Consider the following 25,270-nt stretch of genomic DNA (forward strand, 5'->3'; position numbering starts at 1 on the left):
CAAAAACAAGGTACTTAAATTGTTTTGTTTGTTTGTTTGTGTATTGTTTAATGTCCATCTCCAGAATTTTTCACTCATATGGAGACGCCACCACTTGCCGGTGGAGAGCTGCAAATTTTGACCTATACTCGGCACTTAGGGCCATTGAGCAGTGAGGGATCTTTTTCATGCCAGCATCTTCTGCGGCAAAGGACCTCGGTTTATACTGTCTCATCCAGGACCGGTCTTTACGTCCCACAGTGGGATTCGAACCCGCGACGTAAAGATTAAATCCTTACTCCGCGACTCTAGAGCGGACGCTCTACCACAGCGGCACGCGGGCGACACTTGAATTGTAAACATGTACAATATTTTGCAATCTTTTGATTTTATTTCATACGGTTTTATTTGATGTAATTTTTTCTTCTAGCTCTTTATTTTTCCTATCAAATTTAATTTTTAAAAATATCACCGACTTACTGAGTAATCAATCTTAATAGACAAGTGTTTATTATTATTATTATTTTCATTTCAGACTTGACTATTATAAGAAAGATACTGGAAATGTTGGAAGCCAAATTCTTGGATAAGACCGTGAATACGACAGGTATCTAATTAAAATTTAATTTCAAATTAATCTGATAGATATCAGAGCACATACATCTTCCCCAAATTGAATTAAATTTTATATTTCTTAATCAAAATAAATAAAAGTTATTTTCCCCCTAAAATTTAAATCCAACATTTACCTTACTGGCGAGTGGGCAAAGTGGATTCTATTGTCGTGACAATTAACGAGGAGAAGACACATCAAACTTTGATTGATTATAGATTAATTATTATTGTTTAACGCCGAGTCGGCAATATTTCAGCCATATTTCGGCGAAATCAACCTTTAATCTTTATGCTTAATAATCCTGGAAAAGTTCATTCATGAATCTCTTACAAGTCAATCTCATTCAAATTATATATGTATACGCTGTATACGCGGCACTGTTAAGGCATACTATGAAAAGAACAACGGAATATAAAAGTGTACAAATGGATACCTTTTCAAACTGAGATTGTTTTTGTAAAGCTATTATTTTATCACATAAATTTGGTATTAATTGAAATAACATAGTAAAATCCCTCTTTGTAGTTAATTTAGCTTGGAAAAGGGGATTTTTTTTTATATCTAATTCTGAAAAGAAGTTATAAAAGTTCAAGTACATTTTTTCTTCTAGATAGGTAAATTAAATCAATGCATCTTCATTATGATCAGAAACCTTTGGTTAAAAGATAAAGTGCTGTTTTTTATTCACTTTAGATTCTTTAAGAATTTGTGTGGAGGACTGTGGACAAGCTCCTTCCAATGTTCACTATCAAAGTTGTTTCACTTGCGAAGGACACGTATCTTGCACAAAGCCAACACTCTATAACAGATCATGTCCTAAAGCTGGTTCTAATAGTTCACTTGTCTGGGATGACAAAAATAAGATATGTACCTATAACAGTAGTACGTGTCAATTATAAATTGTACAAACTTTTTTGTCAATCCAGCTGTTTGACTATTTTTAAACTGTGAAGTTCTTTGATGTTAAGCATCATTTGAATAATGTATGTATGAAAAAAGAATATATATATATATATATATATATATATATATATATATATATATATATATATATATATATATATATATATATATATATATATAAAGCACTAAAAATGACCAACGACACGAACAATAAAAATTGTCAAATTTTCGGGACGACCTGTCCCTTCCTCAGGTCAATGAAAAAAGTTAAGAAGTCATAAAAAAGGAAACAGAGAAACAAAAACAACTAGCACTACTACTAAACTACCAAACACTAAATATTTACAGTGTTACATTTTGAATTATGTAAATCGCACTTCACCAGAGTACACCCGATAGACCGGACGCAAGTCTTAGCGCTCCGGAGTTCTTTCTTCGCAGCTGTTTATAAACTTCAAATTAAGTATGTAACACTGTTGATATTTAGTTCTTTATATAAATTTCCATCTGTGACCTTGTATCTACTTAGTAGATCCGACACTTAGGATATACAGTGTTGTTGGTTTTTTGCGTCTGCTCTAGATTCGCAAAGTAAGGAGTTGATCCTTACGTCGGGGGTTCGAATCCCACTCTGGGACGTGGAGACCGGTCCTTCGGATGAGACCGTATAAACCGAGGTCCCGTGTCGCAGTAGGTGCTGGCACGAAAAATATCCCTCACTGTTCAATGGTCGTAAGTGCCCAGTATAGGACAAAATTTTCAGTTCTCCATCGGCAAGTGGTGGCGTCTCCATATGAGTGAAAAATTATGGAGAGAGACGTTAAACAAAATGCAAACAAACAAACAATTGAAGTCTAAACGTCCCTACTGGAATTCAGTAAGAAAACAGAGAATTACTTCATGTAAATTCAAAAGAGTTTGTTCACGGAAAAAAGATTTTGAAACTTTGGTAGATGCATTATTAAAAAATAATAAAATTCAAACAACAGCAATGAAATATGGAATCGAACATGAACAAGCATACGCATCTATTGATTGATTGATTGATTGTATGTTGTTTTACGTCCCATTCGAGAATTTTTCACTCATATAGAGACGTCACCATATACCGGTGAAGGGCTTCAAATTTTGACCTTTACTCGGCACTCAGGGCCATTGAGCAGTGAGGGATCTTTATCGTGCCAACGCCTGCCGTGACACGGGGCCTCGGTTTTTAAGGTCTCATCCGAAGGACCCGCAACTTTCACTTCAAAGTGCCGAGCGCATGGCGAAGGAACAGTTGCTACCCATTTTTTATCGACTTGGGTCTGTCGCGGCCGAGATTCGAACTCACGACCTCCCGATCACGGAGCGAGCGCTCTACCGACTGAGCTACCGTGATACGCATCTATTGCAGGAGACAATGTATTCAAAGGAGGTTTAGTTTCCAACCCCTCATATCTTATCTCAGAACTTTACCCGACAGGAAAGTCACAGACCCTAACTCTGTTACAATGTATGGGCTACTAGAAATAAAATGTCCAAATGCAGACTTACTTACAGATTTCAAATACTTAACTATAGTGAATACATAAAAAGAGAGAAGGCTTGCAACTCTTTTCTCGTTGTCTACCTCGCTGTGCACCAGCTGGGATGGACGTGCAATAACGGTAACTCTAACTTTATAAATGTTCTGCATTAAAAAATAATACCAGGCTTTGTATAACAATATTATGACATTTGGTTGTCTAGCTCGTCTATTAAAAGTTAATCGTTGTCCATCAGAATCTGCTAGATACAGTTATCTTGTTATTCATCTTACCGTTACATGCAATATGAAGAGAAAATTCGGGATTTATTCCCTCTCGCATTTAATGTTCCGAATGACATTACACTTAATGATGATACCCGAAAATACCGGGCACTTCCGTCCCAGCTGGTACACATCAACAAAATTTACCCTAGATGCGGGTGATTTAATCGAAATATTTACAAATCTGGGGCACATAAAAAATAAATGGAAATACGAAAAGGAAGAAGAATATATAACGAATTTATTGATGTATGCATATTCCATGTTTTCTTATGCTTTCGATAAATAATCAGGCGAAGTTTAAGCGAGGTGAAGTAGACAACGAGAAAAGAGTTGCAAGCCTTCTCTCTTTTTATGTATCAGTCGAAAATGATATATTTAAAAACAGCTTATAGAGACAAAAGAGTTACATTATTGATAACATATAATGTATATTAGAATACAAAAATAGTAAATAGTTGTTAATTGTTTTCTAAGTTGTTTAATAAGGACAAACATAGAGAACATAACAAAAGGAAAATGGATATTTATTCCTCCAAAAACCGTGGGCACGATTTTTATGCTATGAAGTAGTAAAGCTATTGTCAGCTTAGACATTTCAATGATATACTTTTAACCGAATAACAATTTTAATTCATCTAATACATCATAAGCAAGGTTTGAAAAGTTAAGTTTGAATTTTCTTAGGTGGTGCTTTAGCAATTTTGTCTAGAATAAGTAGCAATATACTATCATCCTAGTGTTTATGTTTCACAATGATTCCATACGCATGTTCTGCACACGATCAGTTTCTAAGCCGAAATATACTACATGTACAAAAATCAGTAATCAGTCAACATTAACTTCCGCGTTCTGTGGCACTTTTCAAAAAATCTTACGACTACAATAAAAATTTGGCACCTCTATAACTTTTTATTTGATAAAGATATTCATTTTTTTTTCTAAAATATCATTTGCAGTTGTATTCTAATGTAATAGAAATGCAAGATTTTTGTGACCTACTACAGCTGAGATACGTGTTAGAGGATAGGAAAATTTTTGTCCTAGTAGTAAGATTTTTTTGTGAAAAGGGCCACTGTTTTTTAACAATGACCTTGTTTGCAACTACAGTTGTCCTTATGTCGAATTTTAAACGATGTTTTAATGACATAGTTGAGCTTTATAACTATTCTTTATCATTACATATCATTTTGTATTATTCTTTTTTGTAGTATCTGATTTCAAAAGATAACAAAACAATATGTCCTTCTGGATGATGTAAAATTGGGAAAATGTTTAAGCTCTTGTGATAGGATACCCCTTTAATGAAACTCGTTACAATAGGCATAAAAACCCGCCAAATCATGCACTGACAATGTTTTGGGTTACTTTTAATATTATACTTGAAGTAAAAAAATGTCAGTTCAAAGGCAATATTCTGAAATAACTACGCCCGTGATTTTAAAGTGGGTTTTTTTTCTAATATCGTATGAAAAGATCCTTTTAACAAAAGACCCTACCCACATTGTTAGAGAAAAGCAGAAATCAATGCAGTATTGAAAAGTTCATATATATATAAATGGTCCCATCCTACCCCGGGAAGGCGGGGAGAGGGTCATGTTCTGAATCTACACTACCTGGAGATGCATCCATATGACTAATCATGACTTTAAAATATTTTTATTCTACAGATTCTACATATTCTTATGTAAAACTTTGACACCATATTATGGCCCCAACCGAGGGGATATGATCAGAACAAACATCAATCTACACTACCTGTAGATGCTGTTATAAAAAAAAATGACTGATCATGGTTTTGCTGTTCTTGAGAAGAAGACATAAAGATTTTACCGCTGTATTCCTATGTAAAACTTGGATTCCCATTGCGGCCCCATCGCATTTCCAGGGGTCATGATTTGAACAAATTTGAATCTACACTACCTGTGGATGCTTCCATTTAAATATGACTAATCAAGGCTTTGCTGTTCTTGTAAAAAAAGACTTATAAAGTCTTCTCCTAGATATTCCTATGTAAAACGTTGATGCCCGATCGAAGTTTTACATGAGAGTACATGTACATAGGAAAATTCTTTTAAAATCTCCCTCTCAAGAACAAAAAGCCATGATCAGCCATATTTATATGGAAGCATCCTCAGCTAGTTTAGATTCAAGTTTATTCAAATCATGATGTCTGGGTGGGGTCAGAATGGGCGATTAAAGTTTTACATGGATGTACATTGGAAAAGTTTCTGAAAATCTCAAAATCAACAAAGCCATGATTACTCTTATTTATATAGAAACATCCTCAGGTAGTGTAGATTCAAGGTTGTTCATATCATAACCCCTTGGCTCTTGGGTTGGGGGCCATAATATGCTGATGAAGAACAGAAGCGTCATAATTACTCAAGTGAGCGTTGTGCCCATTGTTTGGTGATGATACAGTTATCATAGATGTAAAGATTTCGTCGTTTGTACCAAGAAATAAATTAAAGCGTGTGCACTTTTACTTATTAGGGTCTTTCGTCTCCAACGGAAGACCCTTCTATTATTGTATTGTTTCTTTTTCACTTTTATTTTTATTAAGGTCTTTCGTCTCAACGGAAGACCTTCTTATTATTCTGTTGTTTCTTTTCAACTTTTTTTAATTATTATTATTCTTACCGATTTTGTGCACGCGATTTCTCGTAAATGCATCGATGGATTTTCATGAAACTTTCAGCATTGATGGCAAATTACATTAACTTAAGGCATTTTTTTTTATTTTGATGATGTCACTTCCGGTCGCCAGTTATACTTGATTTTCTCTTTTTAAATTGAAATTTTGTCTTTGCCTTTTCTCAAAAATGGTTGAAGATGGAGTCATGAAACTTTCTGGGATAATAGATCATGATCTGTACATTTGTTTCCGGTGTTTCGTTTTTTCCGGCGTTACTTCCCTTGTCCACCGGAAGTGGCTTAAAAATATGCAATTTTTGATTTTTTTTTAATTTTGAAATGTTTATAACATTGACATATATAGTGTTTCAAGTCATTTCATTTCCACCGGAAGTTGTACTTTTGAACCGGAAGTTGTCCAAAAAATGAATATTTTTCATCCAAACTTTCAGGAAAGATTTGTACACACTCATTGTGAAGTTTAATGTCGTTTTGAACACTTCTTGTAATACCGGAAGTGAATTTAAAAGAACCGGGAATGGATTGAAATTAAAAATATCACTCTTTCATGTGTTTCTAAACATATTTTGAATAATTCAATTGCCTATTTTATTCAATTATACTTGTTCTTCCTTTTTTTTCTTTTTTCTTTTTTTTTTTTTTTTTTTTGAGTAAATCTATCACAGTCAACATCGTAAATCGGACGGAAGACCTACTCGTTTCTTTGCAACAAGCTTTGCTCTAGTTATTATTAATTATTCCACTTTTTCTTTACAATTTTTGTGCAGAAGATATCTCGCAAACGGTTCGACCGATTTTCATGAAATTTTCAGGGGTAATGCCTTTTGATCTGAAGATGATCCTTTTTTGTTCAAATCCTTAAAATTCAGTTCCGGTCGGAAGTTATCTCCCTTTAATCGATTTTCAGATAATCATTTTGTCGACACAAAAACTAAACAACGGCAAAAGCTAGAGCGCTGAAATTTTCAGCGATTATAGACGACATGTTGAAGTTTGCACCTGGGTTTTCAAATTTTCCGGAAGTACCTAGTATGGAAGCTTGGTAAGGGTCAAAATTTAGGACATGAATCAGGAGTGAATTTTCGAGACAATTTTAATCATATCTCTAAAACTATAGAGATTTTCTAAAAACATATCGAATAGAAATTGTGTAGAATTACAAGATCTTTTATATGATATCAAAGAAAAAGGGCTGACCCATCACATTAGGGGCCGAGAGGGGCCAAAAGTTCTTAGTCAATAGCTCTTTAACGATCAAAATTTTGTAATGCATTACTGAAGCAAAAATGTTTATCTCAACAATTCACAACTATATATTATAATATTCGCATCATATGTTACATAATTAGGGGCCATTAGGGACCAGAATGCAAAATCTTTGACGCTTTATATTTCAAAAGTGGGAAATATTTTGATAAGCAATATTGAACAAAAGATGTTCAAAATAATGTTCTAAACAATATGCAACGTTTCATTTTTCTCTAAACGTCCCCATTAAGGAGTTGAAGGGCCAGCCCCTAAATACTTCTTTTGCTAATATCTCGCAAACAAAAAAGAATTTCTGAATAGTTGTTGAACAAAAGGTGTTTAAAATCATAAGAACTTTAAAGTGGTATGAAGAAGAAGGGGCTGGCTCCACAAAATAAGGGCCGAGAGAGACCGAAAATCTTTACTCAATAACTCGTTAACAATCAATATCTTGTAATGCATTACTGAAGCAAAAATGTTAATATTAACGATTTACAACTACATATTATGATATTCACATTATATGCTACATAATCAGGGGTCATAAGGGGCCAAAATGCAAAATCTTTAACGCTATATATCTCAAAAGTGTGAAATATTTTGATATGCAATACTGAACAAAAGATGTTCAAAATAATTTTCTGAACAATATGCAACGTTTCGTTGTTTGCTTAACGTCCCCATTAAGGAGTTAAAGGGCCGGCCCCTAAATGCTTCTTTTGCAAATATCTGGGAAACGAAAAAGAATTTCTGAATAGTTGTTGAACAAAAAATGTTCAAAATCATGAGAGCTTTAAAGTGATATGAAGAAAAAGGGACTGGCCCCTCAAAATAGGGGCTGAGAGGGGCCGATAATCTTTGATGAATAACACTTTAATGTTCAATATTTTGTAATTCATTACTGAAGCAAACATGTTTATCTCAACAATTTACAACTATATATTATAATATTCACATCATATGTTACATAATTAGGGGCCACAAGGGGCCAGAATGACAAATCTTTGGCACTCTATATCCCGAAATTGGGAAATATTTTGATAAGCAGTGTTGAATAAAAGATGTTCAAAATAAGGTTTTAAACAATATGTAACCTTTTCATTTTTGCTAAACGCCCCCATTAAGGAGTTGAAGGGCCAGCCCCTATATATTTCTTTTGCATATATCTCGGAAGCGAAAAAGAATTTCAGAATAGTTTTTGAACAAAAATGTTCAAAATCATGAGAGCTAAAAGAAGATACCAAGAGAAAAGGACTGCCCCCTCAAAATAGGGGCCAGGACGGGCCGAAAGTCTTTAATCTATAACTCTTTAATGATCAATATTTTAATACACACTACTGAAGCAAAATTTTCGTCTTAACAAATTATTTTTATCATTATATTTGAACAAAAATCTCAGTCAAATTCTGATCTCTTCTTATCAAAAATCGGACGGAAGACCCACTCGTTGCTCGCAACGAGATCGCATCTAGTTATTATTATTATTATTATTATTATTATTATTTTGCAAATTATGTTTTTATAATTCAGCACCTTATTTAATTGACATTGATGCTTATAATCAATCACTGGTGTATTCATTTAATGCTATGTAAATGAAGGTTGCATTTTTTTATGTTAAAAATCAACGTTACAATGGATTGCTATTTAAATACCGATGTACTGAGTCTAGCCGCTCCTTTTATTCTGTTCCTTCTATTGTAGACGGAATTCGAAAGAAAAGAAACTTAATACTATACCAGAGGATTTTACTGTATTTCCTTTATAGCGGACAATGCACCGAATAAAATTGTTCAAAATATGTTTTGAAATAAGTATTGATTTTAATGGAGAGAGGAATCTGTGATTTTCGTTAATGAGGCCGAATTACAGAAGTGCAATTCCTGTGCTCTATTTTGGGTCTTCTACGAATCCCAGTCATTCACTAAATTAGACACATGTAATTGGAATTCCAAAATTATGTAAGTTTATATATATTTTTTGGCATATATGTTGTCATTTTTAAATTATTCAAGAAACATGGTGAGTTTGCTTTCTCCTTTGTATAAATATTATGTGTTATGAATAATATTATATATTACAAAATTATGAATTTCTGAATTAATTAAAATTATTCGATATGTATGAAAATAGTCAATTATAACTACTGCTTAGATCTTCTATAGTTCATACTTCTACGGGGTGGTGCTGGTAAAAATCTCAGACACAAAATGCATTATTTAACATTTTTATCTCCTACAATTGCACTTAGTTATAATTTTGTACTTAAACCATCTAAACAAATTGGACATTAGAACCACCAAATATATACAGTGTATAACAACATCAAATCTGTTTCAAGTCAAGCAGTTAAGTTTCTTAACTATGAACATTTTTAAAATTAGTTGTACATAATGTTAAATCGGTGTTTCCTTGTCTGTCCATTTTAACAAATTGCTATAAAATACATGTATACCGTTACAGTTTAATGAATTCAAAAACTATGAAGTGTTAATTTGTGATTTAAATATAATTCACAGAAAACGAACATTTAAATAAAAAAATCAAAATTTAGAAGGATTCCCCTTCAATTTCTCTTTAGAAAAAATGATGATTCACTGTTTCTCTGTGTCTTTTCATTTTTTCTTTGTAATACAAATATAAAGGTGACAAAGGCAATTTGAATGCACAACGCAGGTAATCTGCCTGTCTTAATTCATACGTGCAATTTTTATGAAAAGTACGAAAGCCCAGGAGGTTAAATCGACATTGGAGATATGAAATATGAATTTCGACATTCAAAACTCAAAGAACTATATACGGTAAGGGCGTTTTCCTGCCCCCATAATAGTCGAATTTTGAAAATCTCTTGAAATGAGAAAAAGTGCATATAATGTATAAAATAACCCAAATTAAGACAATATATTATGAAATTGGAAAAATTAGTTGGCTTTTCTTGTCTCTGTGACGTCACAAACTATTTGGATTTCCTTTATTTTTAAAATAGAGGCCAAAATGCACAGAGTTTGTTCAATTTTGACTATAGTATTTATAGAGCGCAAGCTTGCTCAGGTACCATATTCATTGATATTATCATTCTACACATTATATCAAAAGATCTAGTCTGAGCAGACCTGCGCTCGATAATTTCCAATCAAAATACCGACGTAAAATACGCTATTTTCTCTCAAAATCATTGCAATTTGGAATTTACGTCATTTTATTGACGTCATATCTTACTAATGATGTCATAGTTGATGAAAATATTTAATGCTTTGAAGTCTGCAAATATCCACCTGGTTTAGAACATAATTAAAGATTTCTCCATCAAAGTTTTATTTTGGGGGCAGATACTGGCCACTACAGAATATAGTCCTTTAATGTTTAAATTAACTAACCATTTGGATTATTCGAAATTTGAAAATATGAATTTTGCACGCCGGTCTGATACATGATATGAGTTTTCGGACCGGTTCGTTTGATTTCTTGTGTATTATGATGTCACCAGTATCGCGTAATGCGGAATCTATTTATTTATTACTAAGTGTATGATAATATGTTTATTGAAAACTATCATTTGAAATTAGAATCAAAACAAGACTAATTAACACGGGCCTGAAAATATTAACAATAAGAAATAATTAACAATGAAAATTTCATTGAAGTTTCAGATAGTATGGGGGCTGTAATGATTAAAAAAGTGTCATGATTTTCCAATATTAAGCCCTTTTAAGTTCATGCAGGGAATAAACTACTTTTCAATTTATAATGTCTTTATCATTCACATTTTACAACAGATTATGTTTGAAAGGTCTATACATGTATACCTTAAAAATCCGACCAAGAAATCTTTGAACATGTCATTATATTTTTAGGAACGAAAGGAATCAAGACATTCTGAAACCTCGGTAAGAGAAATGAGTTACATAAATATTGATAAATAAAATCTGTATCACATTTCTAGAATTGCAAATGAATCTGATTATTTACATGTCTTTGTTACAAAACTTAACGGCTGAGAAAAATATTTCATGTGTACACATATGCACGGATATAAAGGAAACAAAATTATAAGATATATGTATATCTGTCTTTGTAGGGTTCTAGTTTTGCAAGTGTTTCTCCACATAAGGTAAGATACATAAAATGTACAGTATGTACTAGTATATCCTGCTAAGATAAACGTTGCAATGTAGTAATGACAAAGACTGTGTATAATTTATGTAATACTTGCTCTGGTACCTTTATTGGCCAAACTAATAACCTTTTCCACAAAAACCGAAAAATAATCTTGAATCTGGAAGTCAAAAGTTATATTTGTCTACGAATAATCAGACACAATAGCTTCTGTTATCAGAATGTGTTGATTTTCATTAAGGACATTGGCAAGTCAGGGTTTTCCGGAGAAAAAAGGTTTAATACATGGGTTTTTTCACTTATAAAATAGTGATTGAGAGTGACCTCCCGTGTAGAATTCTCTAAGCGGTGAAAACCAATATAGCGTATGTTATAGATGTAAACAAAAGCACGTGTTCTTCCTTCAACGGGTAGAATCATCTATACAGCAAGAAAGAAAATTAGTAATGGCTTTGTTGTACATTGTATTCAGGGACAAAGAGCCAACAGGTCGTCATTTATCATAGTTATGCTCAGTATGTTGGGAAGGGCAAAGATGTGACATATGCTGAAAGGTAGGTCGACCATGCCGACTGAGAACAGTTCTTAGGTCGTGTGAAGGAATCAGCATTTAGTAACTACGAATAAATGTTAAAGATAAATCCATGCCAATATTTTTATGACAGTTTGTTTCAATCAATTCAGTCAATTACATGATAAAAACAATCAACCAGTCTCTTGACCAATTTTAGCTGTTAAGGGACGCAACTCAAAAATGATGATCGGTGCCGCTATATCCATGTCTTGTTTCTATATATACGTTTTCAGCCCAAATATCTAGAAGTCATAGGAAATGAAGATACAATAATGTATATACTACAAAAACTGTATGAAATAAATGGGTTTTGAAGAAATATTATGGTGAAAAATTATGTAGGTCCCTTTTAACAACAATTTACATAGGAAATGCATTAAGAATTGTAAAAACAATAATTTGACAAAATCTAAAAAAGAATGTTGGATTGGTAGGTAAAACGATCCAGAATATAGCTTGTTTAGTACATTTAAACCTACTCAAAAGTCGTTGAAAAGATCTATACAATAACCAGGAACCTTGCCAATGTTCTTAAGATTTGTGTCTCGGTTGTTGTATCTCATAATAACCCAACAACTTTTCATGTTATAAACACAATGCAATATAAAAAAAGGAATTGTCAAATAGGAGAATTTATACTGATACACATCAAACTATGTAGATTTTAGTGTTAATGATTAAAATATTAATTATGTTTAGTAGCTATTACTTTTAATGCTTTATATAAGCCTCAGTCTACAGTCATGCATTGAAATAGAATGTGTGAATCATTTTGACAAAATTGTTATTTTATTTTCTTTAGCCAAATGAGTCCATCCCAACTTCCAGTCCTTCAAGAGGTATGTCGCTAAAATCTGGCGAAAAATTTTAGGCTGCAGTCGCAGATAATTTTGCGAAAATTTGGATTACACATGCAGATATATATGCTTTTGTATTGAAATTTTGGTGCATGGTTGCATAATGTTATTAAGTAAAGGGTTACATTTGATAGGTCTGTCTTTAAGATTCTTTTGTTAAATGCAATTTGCCTTGTTTTTGTAATATTTTTTAGCTCAAATGAGCCGAAGGTTCAAGTGAACTTTTCTGATCAAAAAGTGTCCGGCGTCCGCCTGTCTGTCTGTCTAGCTGTCGTTCTAACAGGCTGCTTTGCTGTCTGTTTGTCTTTCTGTCTGTCTTCAGTCGTGTCTTGTTTGTTAACTTTTCACATTTTGGACTTCTTCTGAAGAACCACTGGGCCAATTTCAACCAAACCTGCCACACAGCTTGTTCACAGTTTGTTCAGAGGAAGTGCCACACCCTCTTTCAAAGGGAGAGAATTAAGAATTCTTTTTAGAATCTTCTTCTCAAGAACCACTGGGCCAGAAAAGATTAAACCTGTGCGAAAGCTTCATTACAAAGTGTAAATTCAAGGTTATTCATATCACGACCCCCGAGGTAGGTCAGGGCAACAACAAAAACATACGCAGAAATATATAGGAGATATCTTTAAAAATCTTTTCAAGAACAGCAAACATATTATAAGTCATATTAATATAGAAGCATCCTCATGTAGTGTAGATTCAAGTTTGTTCAAAACATGACCGCCTGGCCATAGGGCGAGGGCACAGCAGGAGATCAAATTAATACAGAGGAATATAAGGGGAAAATATTTATCAATCTTCTCAAGAACAGCAAAACCATGATAAGTTATATAAATACAAAATCAATTTCAGGTAATGTTGATTCAAGATTATTCAAATCATGACCCCTGGGGCAAGGATGCTGCCTCAAGGGATTAAAGGAATACATTGAAATATAAGGGAAATGTCTTTAAAAATCTTCTTCTCAAATACAGTAACGCTTTGTTCAGTCATATATACATGAAGTCATTCTCAGGTAAAGTAGATTGAACATTATTTAGAGCAGAAATGGGGGATCAAATCTTTATATTGGAATACAGTAAAACACGGAACCATGGGGAATGAAAATTACTTCGTTGTAAGCGTGAATTCATTATAAACATGTTCGCTATATCCGTGTTTTACTATATAAAGAAGAAGTCTGTAAACTCTTTTTCCCAGATACAGAAAAGCAGTGATTAGTCATATTTATATAGAAGCATCTCAGGTGGTGTAGATTTAAATTTGTTCAAATCATGACCCCCTTGGGTAGGGTGGGGCCATAATATGTTATCAATGTTTTACAAAAGAACACATAGGGACAATTCTACTCATGAAGAACAAATGGGCTATAGTTACTCAGATGAGCATTGCAGCTTATTATGGGTCTCTAGTTTTATTTTCTGGCAGCAGCTATTCAGCTTTATTTTGAATTGAATAATTTTGACTCGCATTAAGTTTAGAGTTTAGTTCGTACAAGTGGAACCATTGTCCATTTTAAAATCTTATTACTTTCTCTTCGGCTTTTTAGTTTTATTCAGACATCTCGATATAAGCACATCTTCTAAGAATTTAAAAAAAAAAGTGAAATTATGTTATCGCAGTTTTTTCTGTCACTGCAGTATCGTGTTAACACTTAGTAGTCATGATGATGTACAATAATTTAAGGTTATGTGATTATTTCACTGAATTCAAGTGATTGTTAAGAATCTGAAAGGATCCACTTGCTTTGAAAATTCAGATTGTCATTAGAACTTCCATATTCTTTTAATTGAAAGCAAAACAAAATATATTTCATTAGAAAAGACATTTAGATAGATCCCTTTTCAAAGTGGGAGCCATTTTTGCAATATTAATTTCCCGTAGAATTTGAATTTGCCGCCGTGTCAAAACACTAGTTGAATTCAAGGGATCGTTTCTAAGCTGAAAGTTTAAAAAACGACATAATGATGGAACCTAGTTTGTGAGCCAAGCTTAAGGAATGTTATGTATTTTGACATGAAATGCTAAAATGATATTCGAATTTTGGGACGGCCATACATGTTGTAGATGAGAATGCAGGTTACATTACTTTTTTAATACCTATTCTTTATCAAACTGCCGTGATTCTTATGTAAATCAGATTTGCTGATACCAAGGATGCAAACTAATAATTCATGATATAAAATGAAATGCTTTGGACCAGATCATTTTTTGAATATTTAGAATCCTAAGTGACTCGGAATAAATGTTGTTAAGTAAAATGACCTTTAGCAAAGTGACAGGAAAAAAACAATTTTTGTTCGTTATAAACGGTTTCATTATAACCGTCCTTTATTGTATCATGCGATACATACAGGCACCTCTGCTTCAAAAAAGATATCTACAAATGTTCGTAGGAAATCCAGTTACCAACACTTTACAATAAAGTGATCCGGTAATGCCGTTAGTGCGAAACAAATCCCAGCTGGATACATTTTAATGTCCTAGTTATACTTTGGTATGAAAACCACAAGTATCGCTTAAGAGGATACCGTTTGCGTTTTTAGAATTTAATGCATCTGAAAGTAATGGATAAACTGGTGTTCATATCATTAATAATGTTTGCGTGGCTGCTGTTCCTTATATTTTCTGCATGACCGATCAAGTTAAAATTCTGAATTCGAATATCAATCATCGCTATATAATTATGAAGTAATTTTTTTGGACAAATAGATGTAAATAGACATTCTTGATTAATATGACTCTTCAGTTAAACAGTAAAGTGCGTGAAGGAACATGTTACTTTTAATCTTGGTGGTAAAACATGTTGTCAATTATATTTTAAGGTTTAAATGAGAGGATACCAGAACTGGAGGACGAAACGGTAAGTTGAAAACTTTATTTTAAGAATTTAGATAAGCGTCTTCTTACGTGTTGCAATATATACGAGGACTGCCCCCCCCCCCCCCAAATGCAAACTTTATGAAATACTTTATAAACTACCTAACCATTGTTCGGATATGATATTAGTAAGTTGCTCTTACGTCAGTTGCATATGGAAATAGCATTTAAACAGTGTTATATATCGAAGGCCGGCGCACTAATTTTTTTTCTCTTTTAAAAAAGAGCATTGTAAGCGATGGTTTTTCTGAAAGATTTTACAGAAATATAATGTAACAAATCTGCATGGAAAAAACTATATGATTTCGACTAATGATATGCAAAAATTCATGTATTTGACATCGTAAATGGCATAAACGTAATATGGTACAGTGTTTGCCTTTAGATATTGTCAAAATTGCAATATCGCCCGATAATTAATGCAGCACATCAACTTATAATTCAGTACTTGTTGAGCGTGGTACAACTCTTGACTATATGGGAAAAGAGAATGAAACGATGAAACGACGCAAACGTGATACATACCTGGAAAATGAGGTTCAAGGGTCGATTAACCGATTACCTTATGGAGAAGGGGCTTTGTAGACCAATCAAAATGATAACTTCGATCTCAAATAGTAGTTAAACGACAGTCTCCATGTATGACGTCTTGGCTCAGAAATCAAAAAACTTACATGAGCTCATTTTTGATCTCAGTCTTACTTTTCCACTATTATTTCCTTATGTAAAAGTAAAACTGAGATCAAAAGTGAGTCCATCTTTTTTTTATTGCCCGGAGCCTAGACATCATTCGTGGAGACCGTTACAAGTTTATCTTTTTGAGAGTCGCCCGCGTAGCGCAGTAGTTAGAGTGTTTGCTCTAGAGCAGTGGAAACTGCCGGTCATGCCGGCAAAAAATGCGTGTGACCGGTAAAAATGCTATCGATGTCGGTCCAAATGACCGGCCCGTTTTTTGTTAAAGTTTTTCTTTTGTTTTTCCATTTATCATCGGCGCACTTCCCAGTTTAATTTCCGTACCTTAAATATGCTATTGCGTAATACTTTTTCGTAACAAGAGAACGAGGCTGTAAATGAAAACGAAATCAGCATGGTTCTCGTGACCTATTTAATTTACAACTGGGCGGAATTTGGAAGAAAAAATAAAGAAAAAGATAAAGACAAGCTAAATATGAAAATAATTCGACAGAAAGAATTCAAACACAGTTGGGGAAAGCGGTAAATCTAGTACTTTCAACTGTCCCAAATTTCGTGTTTTCATCGATCGTGTCGTTATCTTTATTATGGATGCAAAGAATTTCTTCAAATTTTTAGACTCATTTTTAGGTTAATAAAATTCAAGAATGCATAAATGTTTAAAAAAAAATTACGTTTACTATGCTGAATTACCATTGTCACCAGCCCAAAAGCGGTGAAATCTAGTATCGTAATAAATGAAAAAAAAAAAAAAAAAAAAAAAAAAAAAAAAAAAAAAACCGGAAGAGGACTTGGAAATGGAGACTGAATGTTATATTCTTATTAAGAAAAAAGATGTGTAATGAAGTGAATAAATGTTACACTTTTTTTCTTTATTTTGCAACCTTCTATTTCGGACCGACAAAAATCACATTGGACCGGCTTATTTTGTCTTCTTGGCGGTCCGAATGACTGGCTATCTGAAAAAGTTTTCCAAAGCTCTGTAGAGTCGCGGAGTAAGGAGTTGATCCTTACGTCGGAGGATCGAATCCCACTGTGGGACGTGGAGACCGGTCCTTCGGATGAGACCGTATAAATCGAGGTCCCGTGTCGCAGTAGGTGCTGGCACGAAAAAGATCCCTCACTGCTGAATGGCCCTAAGTGCCGAGTATAGGTAAAAAAAATTGCAGCTCTCCACCGGCATGTGGTGGCGTCTCCATATGAGTGAAAAATTCTCGAGAGGGACGTTAAACAACAAACAAACAACAACAAACTATTTAAGAAGTGAAGATCATGATCTGGTTAGGAAATTTTCTATTCAAAGAATTAAATCTTCCGATGACTCTAACATGTGTATGTCACATACGCATGTGGGATGAGTGTAACAGTAATTTTTTTCGCCATGAACATATTGTTAGCGGCGATAATAGGAACTTACATTTATCCCGCTACATGTGGAGAGACATATTAAGCGTATTAAAGAGTACAAGCTTTTGCAATCAGTAGTGCCATTGTCTATTGCAGGGTCTATTAATCAGTTGTGGACAGTTGCTAACATTTTATTCTTGTTCAGAAGACCATTAATAAAACATAAAAATTGGTCACTTTTCATGTTTTTCATTGTAATTTGTTTTTACAAGTAAATGATCATAAAAAATAATTAAAATAAAACATATCAAGCTTGTCCTTGGCCATGTTCCAAAATTCCCCATCAAAATAAATTGTTTCTTAGTGAAATTCATTATCTAGCCAAATTAAAAAGTCACACCATTCTACCCCTGTAACAGCCATCTGCATTTGAACTTGGTAGTAATAATTGTCATTCTTTTTTAAATGTAAAGCATCATCTTTTCGCTTAAGACATTTCACATCACTCAGGGCTTCACAGCTTGGGCACTTGATTTCTAGCAGACCATATGGTGGATTCCTTGATGGGCAGTACACCTTTCTATCCGGGGTTGCTGCCATCCAGTGACAATAGGGACTAATGACCACACCAGATGGATACAAATTGACACCATCGTCCATAACCTATATTAAAAAAAAATTAACAAGATTACAATTCTCTCCTTCCAATGTAACTACATTTCAACTTCCAGCAAACGTTATACATATATGATATAATATGATAAAAGCTTTTTGTAGTTCATTAATAATTATTAAATAACTTTCATATACAGTGTACCTTGCTATATTTTTGTGCAGCAGTGCTTTCAAATTCTAAGCCTCCTTTCATTGCTGCTGTTTGTACATGACGAACTGTCATCAGCCTCTCTGCAAGCTTACATCCATCTTCAAGAAATAAAAATCAAATAATTTTAAATAGACTGCCTATTTACATACTGTAGTACAAAGATGCTTCAAAAGTAATATGAATTTAAAATTTAAGAAATCATTTGAACTTATTTTTTTCTTTATAATGTGCACTACTTCTTTAAAAGACATTTTCTCATGTGCACAAATCCATATTATTTTAATAATAGTAACAGTTCAGTAAATCTTATATAGGTGTCCCATATACGAAAGGGATTCAAAGATATTGTAATTAAGATAAGAATTAGAAGTGCCTAATTTCTGCAAATACCTGCTCGTATCTTTGCGATTTCCCCTGCTGAAGATGCTGTGATCCTTGATTGCCGCAGTTTATGCCACTTTGGATCCCTGGATTGGTCCCTTGTACTCTGTTCAATTTCTAAGCTTTCTTTCTCTGTTATTTTAAGTGATTCAAATTTCTTTAACTGTTGGTCATTTAACACAAAAGAAATGTGGTTTTCCATCACATTTTTAGTGGTAAATTTGGAAAGTCATTACTATCATACAAATTAATGACATAGTCTGCGGACAGTTTACGTTGATAACTCAGAACAGATCCTCTTAGAAATTTACCAAAGTCAGTTTGAACAAAATGTTGTGATTCACTTTTCATGCTTATATTCAAAGTGCTAAAAAGGAGTTGAGATCCCTTAGTGTTGTCTGTAAATGACTGTGCATCAAAAGTGTCATCAGCTGATGATAAGGGATTGTAAAGCGTCGACTTGATTCCTTTTGTTGTACGGTATGGATTGGAGCGGTCGTAACCTTGCACCACAATGTTGTCTACTTTGTCCCCGCGCAGCTTTTCTCCCCTTGAAACGTGCCAGGTTTGAGGAAGTGAAGTTTTAGCAATATCGATGGGAATGTACTTTATATCTAACTGTTTGTAGTTTGCGATTTGGTACAAGAGTGCTGTGACATGCTTACAGTTCCCGCTTTTCCCTATGACACAAGAGCAACTGGCCTCTTCTATATCGCTGTCCTGGAACATAACTTTTACATCATGTGGATTTTCACTTTTTTTCTGGGACCTGTAACATTTTGCTTGGACAAAGCTACCAACTGTGTCTGCATAAACTGCAAATAAAATTAAAAAAAATAATAGAAAATAAGAAATAAAATAAAAATCAATAAATAAAATTTCTAGTTCATCGAACCAAACTGTAGGTGCTTAATTCAGGACAGAATCTCCCCTTTCCCCCTTACAGACCCCTGGGACTTTTTCTACTTTCTCATAATTTATCTTCTGACATATATGTAATTTAATCCATATCATCAATATGAAAAAATACTTACAACAAACATTTTTTTTAATAAAAATGTTTACTCCCCCCTTCCCCTAGCCCTGTGTCCTCAAACACCTGTGTCATGCAAAGCACTACAATATAACATATTTAACTTATTAATGTGAAAATCTATTAATGAACACATATATATACATTTCTTTATAAGGGACACTTATTATCATTAAAATGTTAAAGATAAATGTAATTTCAGGGCAATGACTTTACTGTTCACAAAACTTCGGAGTATATATTGAACTGTTGAACTTACGCATAGAGTGCATGTATTGTTCCGAGTAGTATTTGAATCCTTTGGACATTTGTTGAGATCCAGATGAAACTGATGCAGATTTAATATATTTTTCGACGTAAGCAAATGTAATGTGCGGCAATGTGGTTAAATCTCGCACGTTGTTTACACTGCTACTGGAGGCCGCCATTGTAGCTTGCCTAGTTTAGCCTCGTTTTCGCATACGTCATGAATATTTATTAGATAATTTTAAGACTCGTCTATATTTACTTTAGATTTGTCACTTATTTAAATGTGGAGTAGGTAAATAAATTGGTTATTGTTTATTGTTTTAAATTGTCAATATCTTTGAAAGGCTATTGATTTCAATCGTGTAATTTACAGAAAAATCCTATCTTTATGTAATAAAAGTAATAAAACAGAAAGATCTTTTTAATTTCGGTTTTCTGAACTTATTTAAAAAAGCCATTTATGGCTTTAAAATTTTGTTTTTAGTGAACAAGCAATCTCATGGAATCTAGAAATGTAATTTTTGATTTGAATGCTTTTTTGTGTGAACTCACGAATATCAAACACATAGAGAAACTGAGACTATAGCGCTTTATCGCGCTTTACGAAATATGTCTATGTGACAACTCTATTTGATTTACACATGAATTGCATTCAAAAAACTAAAAAAAATATCCTTAAACAACCCTTAATATGATTCAACAATACGGGCGGTGAGGGAAGGCACATAATGTTGCTGGATATAATATGTACAAGTGCATTGAGATTAAAGCTGAACACGATTCGTAAAAGGAATGTGTCCGCCATATTCGATTGGTCTCTCGCTATATCTGAGTGCTCCTATATAAAGCCGCTCACTTAGTCATTGTTCAGTGTAATCAATCGTCACCGGTGTAGACGGACGTATGGTTATACAGCACTCTGTATCGACAAAAAATGACTGCGTACTTCTTCTTATGCAGGAGAGTAAGATACCAAAGAAACTTTCAATATTTGCACAGGTCAGCGCAGTATACAAACAAACACAAATACACGTTACTGCAATAAAATGTAAACAAAGGTAATGCAAGATAACCAGCACGAACGCCATTCCACGCCGATACCCGTGACAATAAATCAGTCAGGTGTAACGAATGCGAAGAGTATACCCCGGTGCTGATATCGTAGATAGTAATATCGAAAATGGCGTATGTCTATTTACGAGTCGTGTTCAGCTTTAAGTGCATATTGTTACAATATGGCGAGATATACTTATTTTCCCTCGGGTTGAAATGTCGCACATTCATCGGCTATATTTCTGTGTCCGGCAGGAAACATTAAATATCTGACATTATAGCCGACGTATTGCGTTGACTTTAAATTTCCATATCTGAAATTACCACTTTTCATAATGTTTTCTTTTTGAAATTAGAGTAGCGGTCCTACTTAGGAATGACTTAAGTTTTTTTTTTTTTTTTTTTTTTTTTTTTTTTTTTTTTTTTGTGACTGCGTCACAAGTGATTCTCTAAGACTAGAGGAGAAAATGTTTTAAATAAGAATCTAAACAAAAACAAATTGTTCAAGTATATATAAAGGTGCTTCAAAGATTTATCAGGATTACTTGACGACTAAAGGTAAGATTTATCATTTTGAAATATCTGACCCTGTGAAATTAGGCGAAACATAATACTGACGATAGTCGAGATACTGGGACACTTAAATTTTGATTCATTGTGTTCAATCATCTTGATCACCAATTCTTGTAGTAAAAAAGTGACTCCCATCAAGCCACGAACCCCGTTTTCACTTAGATCCGACACTAATTTAGTGTTTCGGCGGTGTGATAACAGGCCAAGCAATAAATAGATATTCTATACTAATTATAATTAGTTATATAAGTCCGCCATCATCAGGAATCCACTTATATATATCAATATTGTATATTCATTTTATTTGTTTTATTATATACCGGTATGTTCTTTTTAAATAGTAGAACCGGTAAGGGAATTTCCCAAGGTCACGTAATGTTTAAATAATAAACACAGATGAAAGTTGTTTGTGTAAACAAATATGCAAGAAAGCGATAATTTGTTAACTGTCTCTGACTGAGATATGTCAGTAAATGATATGGTTGATTACATTGTAATTGACCAGTAAGTGAGGCTTTACTAACTTTTATTAAAGTTTTGAACTTGTTAGGAGATCTCCTAAACTCCTGTGTTTTTTATATGCTATAATTGGTTTGTCTTTGAATATATCTTTGAGTTCGGGCTCTCTTGATAGAGTGTGCCAGTATTTTAGCAATTTCTTTTTGATATTGCTAATGGCTGGGTTGTATTTTGTAACCATGACCAATGATATATCAGAATTACTGTTAACTTTCTTTTTTTGATTTAAATGGTCTCTTTTGTAATTTTCTAGAACATTGTTCATTGAACTGTTAATCTCATTTTCATTATATCCTCTTTTCAACAGAGAAAATTTGAACTTCTCGATCGCATTATGAAAAATATTAGAATCGCTAGTATTGCGTAAATGACGAATGATTTCGCCTTTAATGATTCCCTTGAAAACAGAGGGGCTATGTGCACTATTGCGTTCCAGATACTGGAAAGTATTAGTAGGTTTTATGAAAGTTTTGACATCAAGAATTCCTTCTAATTCAAACCTTTCTCCCTTAAATAGGGTGATGTCAAGGAAGTTCATTTCTTTGTCAGAAATTTCATATGTGAATTTTAAAAGAGGATGATGTGAATTTGCTATTTGGAAAACTTGATGAATTTCATCCATTTCCCCATGATAGATTATAAATCCATCATCTCGATATCGACCGTGATAAACAATATTATGTTGAAATGGAAATTTGTTTAGAATTTCCGAAGTGACTTCATACATTCTGATATCGCACATTTCAGGACTGCATTTTGAGCCCATTGCGCAGCCTATAATTTGTTTATATTTCTTAGAAATAAATTCAAAGACATTATTTTCTAATATTGTTTGTAACAACCACAGAAGATCTTCTGTAGGTGGCGAAGGAATTTTAAATTCTCCTTTGTTGAATTTAGAGTATGCTTCACTGACAGCTGTGAGTAATTCGTTGAACTGCATATTTGTATACGGGGATGTTACATCATAACTGACCATTATGCATTCTGCTTGAGGTCTAAGTTTTTCTACTTTCATTATGAAATCAGAGCTATCTCTGATGTAAGTGGATTGTGTTTTGACTATTGGTATTAGGAAGTAATCAACATATTGGCTGATTCGTTCCGTCGCCGACCCGCATTGCGAGATAATAGGTCGTGCCGGGCAAATGATTTCTTGATTGTAGTGGCCCTGTTCTTTGATAAGATCAAACATCGTCTGATCTAATTTGTGAAGTCTAGGTAGTAAGTATAATCTACCTATTCGTGGATACGTAATATCCATTAAAAATCTATATGTAACTTTATCTAGATACCCATTTGCCTTAAGTTCATTGATTTTATTTTCAATATTCCTTTGGAGCACTGATAAATCAAAATCGTCAATTATTTCGTAATATTTAGTGTTCAATTGGCGATCGCCCTCCTTAATATAATCGTGTTTGTTCATAACAACACATATGTTGTTTTTGTCTGCCTTTTTAATTACAATATCGTGGCGATATCGTAACTGGTTAAGTGCTCTTCTCTCAAGTTGAGATAAATTATCAGAGCATTTTTTTATTTGAATTGAGGAAAGTTCAAGTTTGGTCTTATCGATGTAGGTTTCAAGTGCACCAATCATCTTAGGTGGTTCATATCCACTCTTTGTGTAGAAAGGATGAATCTCATCGTTGTTAGTCTTGAAATTGAACTTACATCTCATTTTACGTGCAAGTTCCTCAAAATCCTTGAGTAAGTCGTTTTTTGCGACTTTTGTCGAAGGTGTTGGGATGAATTTCAGTTCTTTTGCTAACAATAAGTATTCACTATCTGTTAACTTGTTTTTGGTCAGATTGAATACATGTTCTCTTGCATAAAGAACATTGGAGTAGAACTTTCTATTTTTGCGGGCTTTGTATTTCATTGCCCTAATAGATCGTTTTCTTCTTTTGATGTTTCGATCGAAACGACGTGCCATTCTGTTGGCTGTGTATGTGAAAATGTGAGCAAACCTTCGCACGTGGTAAAAAATGCCGCTAGCGCATGCGTACAAATCCTGTATGTAATTATTGAATAATCCAGACGTAATCATGTTTGAACTAACCAATTAGAAAATTAACAATACAATTTCCTTACCAAAAGGCATATCAATAAGATAGCAAAATTCCAAAGGAAATGAATATTTTATTCATTGTTCATTCACAGAACATAATTTGTCACAGTATGTAATCAATAGCGAATGATACTTTAAAGAAATGACTAATTCCCATAGGGATAAGTTCGTTAGAGTTAAGAGTGATACACTCAAATATAATAATCGGACAATAGAGTCACTTTAGTATAGCGAATCAGTTCAGTTGCGCATGAGTGATACACTCAAGTATTTATAAATGGACATTAACGTCACTTAGTAAGGTGAAAATTTTCGCCCTTTATGTCCATTGCCTTTGCCTCCTCTATATGAGGTACCGGTAGTGGATTTGTTTTTTCCAGCCGCCTGTTTAGGTTTGGTTCTTATTGCTGTGCAAAATTGCAACAGTTCCTTATCAAATTTTTCCTTGCTGGCATTCATACGGGTATTAAGCTCGTTTCGGGCTAATCCTGAGGTGGAAGTGGCTGTTCCGATTTTTTGGAGAGCCTCATGTCTGATTTCTTTTAATTGATTATTAGTTTCTTCAATTTTATCCTCCAAGAATTTGATGGATTCTTGCATAAATTCCTTCTTCAAAGAATCAGCCTTTTCCTTCCAAAGAGATTGGAACAAAATGTCAATGTCCTTATCTCCAAGATTGGGATTGCAGCTGATATTCCATTTCATGAATGGTGGCAACGTATTATTTTTCATTGAAAAATAAATTCCCTCTCGGGCACAGGCCAGTTGGTGTCGTGTTCCCAGTTTTTCAGTGAACTTATCACAGGCAATGGACACAGTAGTAGAGAAATTGTCCGATTTGACATCGGGTGAATCAAAATCTGTTAGATTCAATCCATAATCGAACTGGTCTTCAA

General features: G+C 33.6%; 1 protein-coding gene across 1 annotated transcript; it reads right to left on the minus strand.

Annotated features, from left to right (window-relative positions):
• Positions 1-22,310: 22,310 nt before the first annotated feature.
• Positions 22,311-24,353, minus strand: LOC133182020 (uncharacterized). The gene has a single exon (XM_061316721.1). The coding sequence runs from the start codon at positions 24,351-24,353 to the stop codon at positions 22,311-22,313; it is 2,043 nt and encodes a 680-aa protein (XP_061172705.1).
• Positions 24,354-25,270: the final 917 nt, after the last annotated feature.

This window comes from Saccostrea echinata, unplaced genomic scaffold (genome assembly GCF_033153115.1).
Source record: "Saccostrea echinata isolate AGI-Se365-2 ecotype Australia unplaced genomic scaffold, CSIRO_AGI_Sech_v1 ptg000001l, whole genome shotgun sequence".
NCBI classification, from domain to species: Eukaryota; Metazoa; Mollusca; class Bivalvia; order Ostreida; family Ostreidae; genus Saccostrea; species Saccostrea echinata.

Bases quoted from the DNA above. Each gene is read 5' to 3' on its own strand.
- LOC133182020 (XM_061316721.1), bottom strand. From the start codon at position 24,353: ATGATTACGTCTGGATTATTCAATAATTACATACAGGATTTGTACGCA.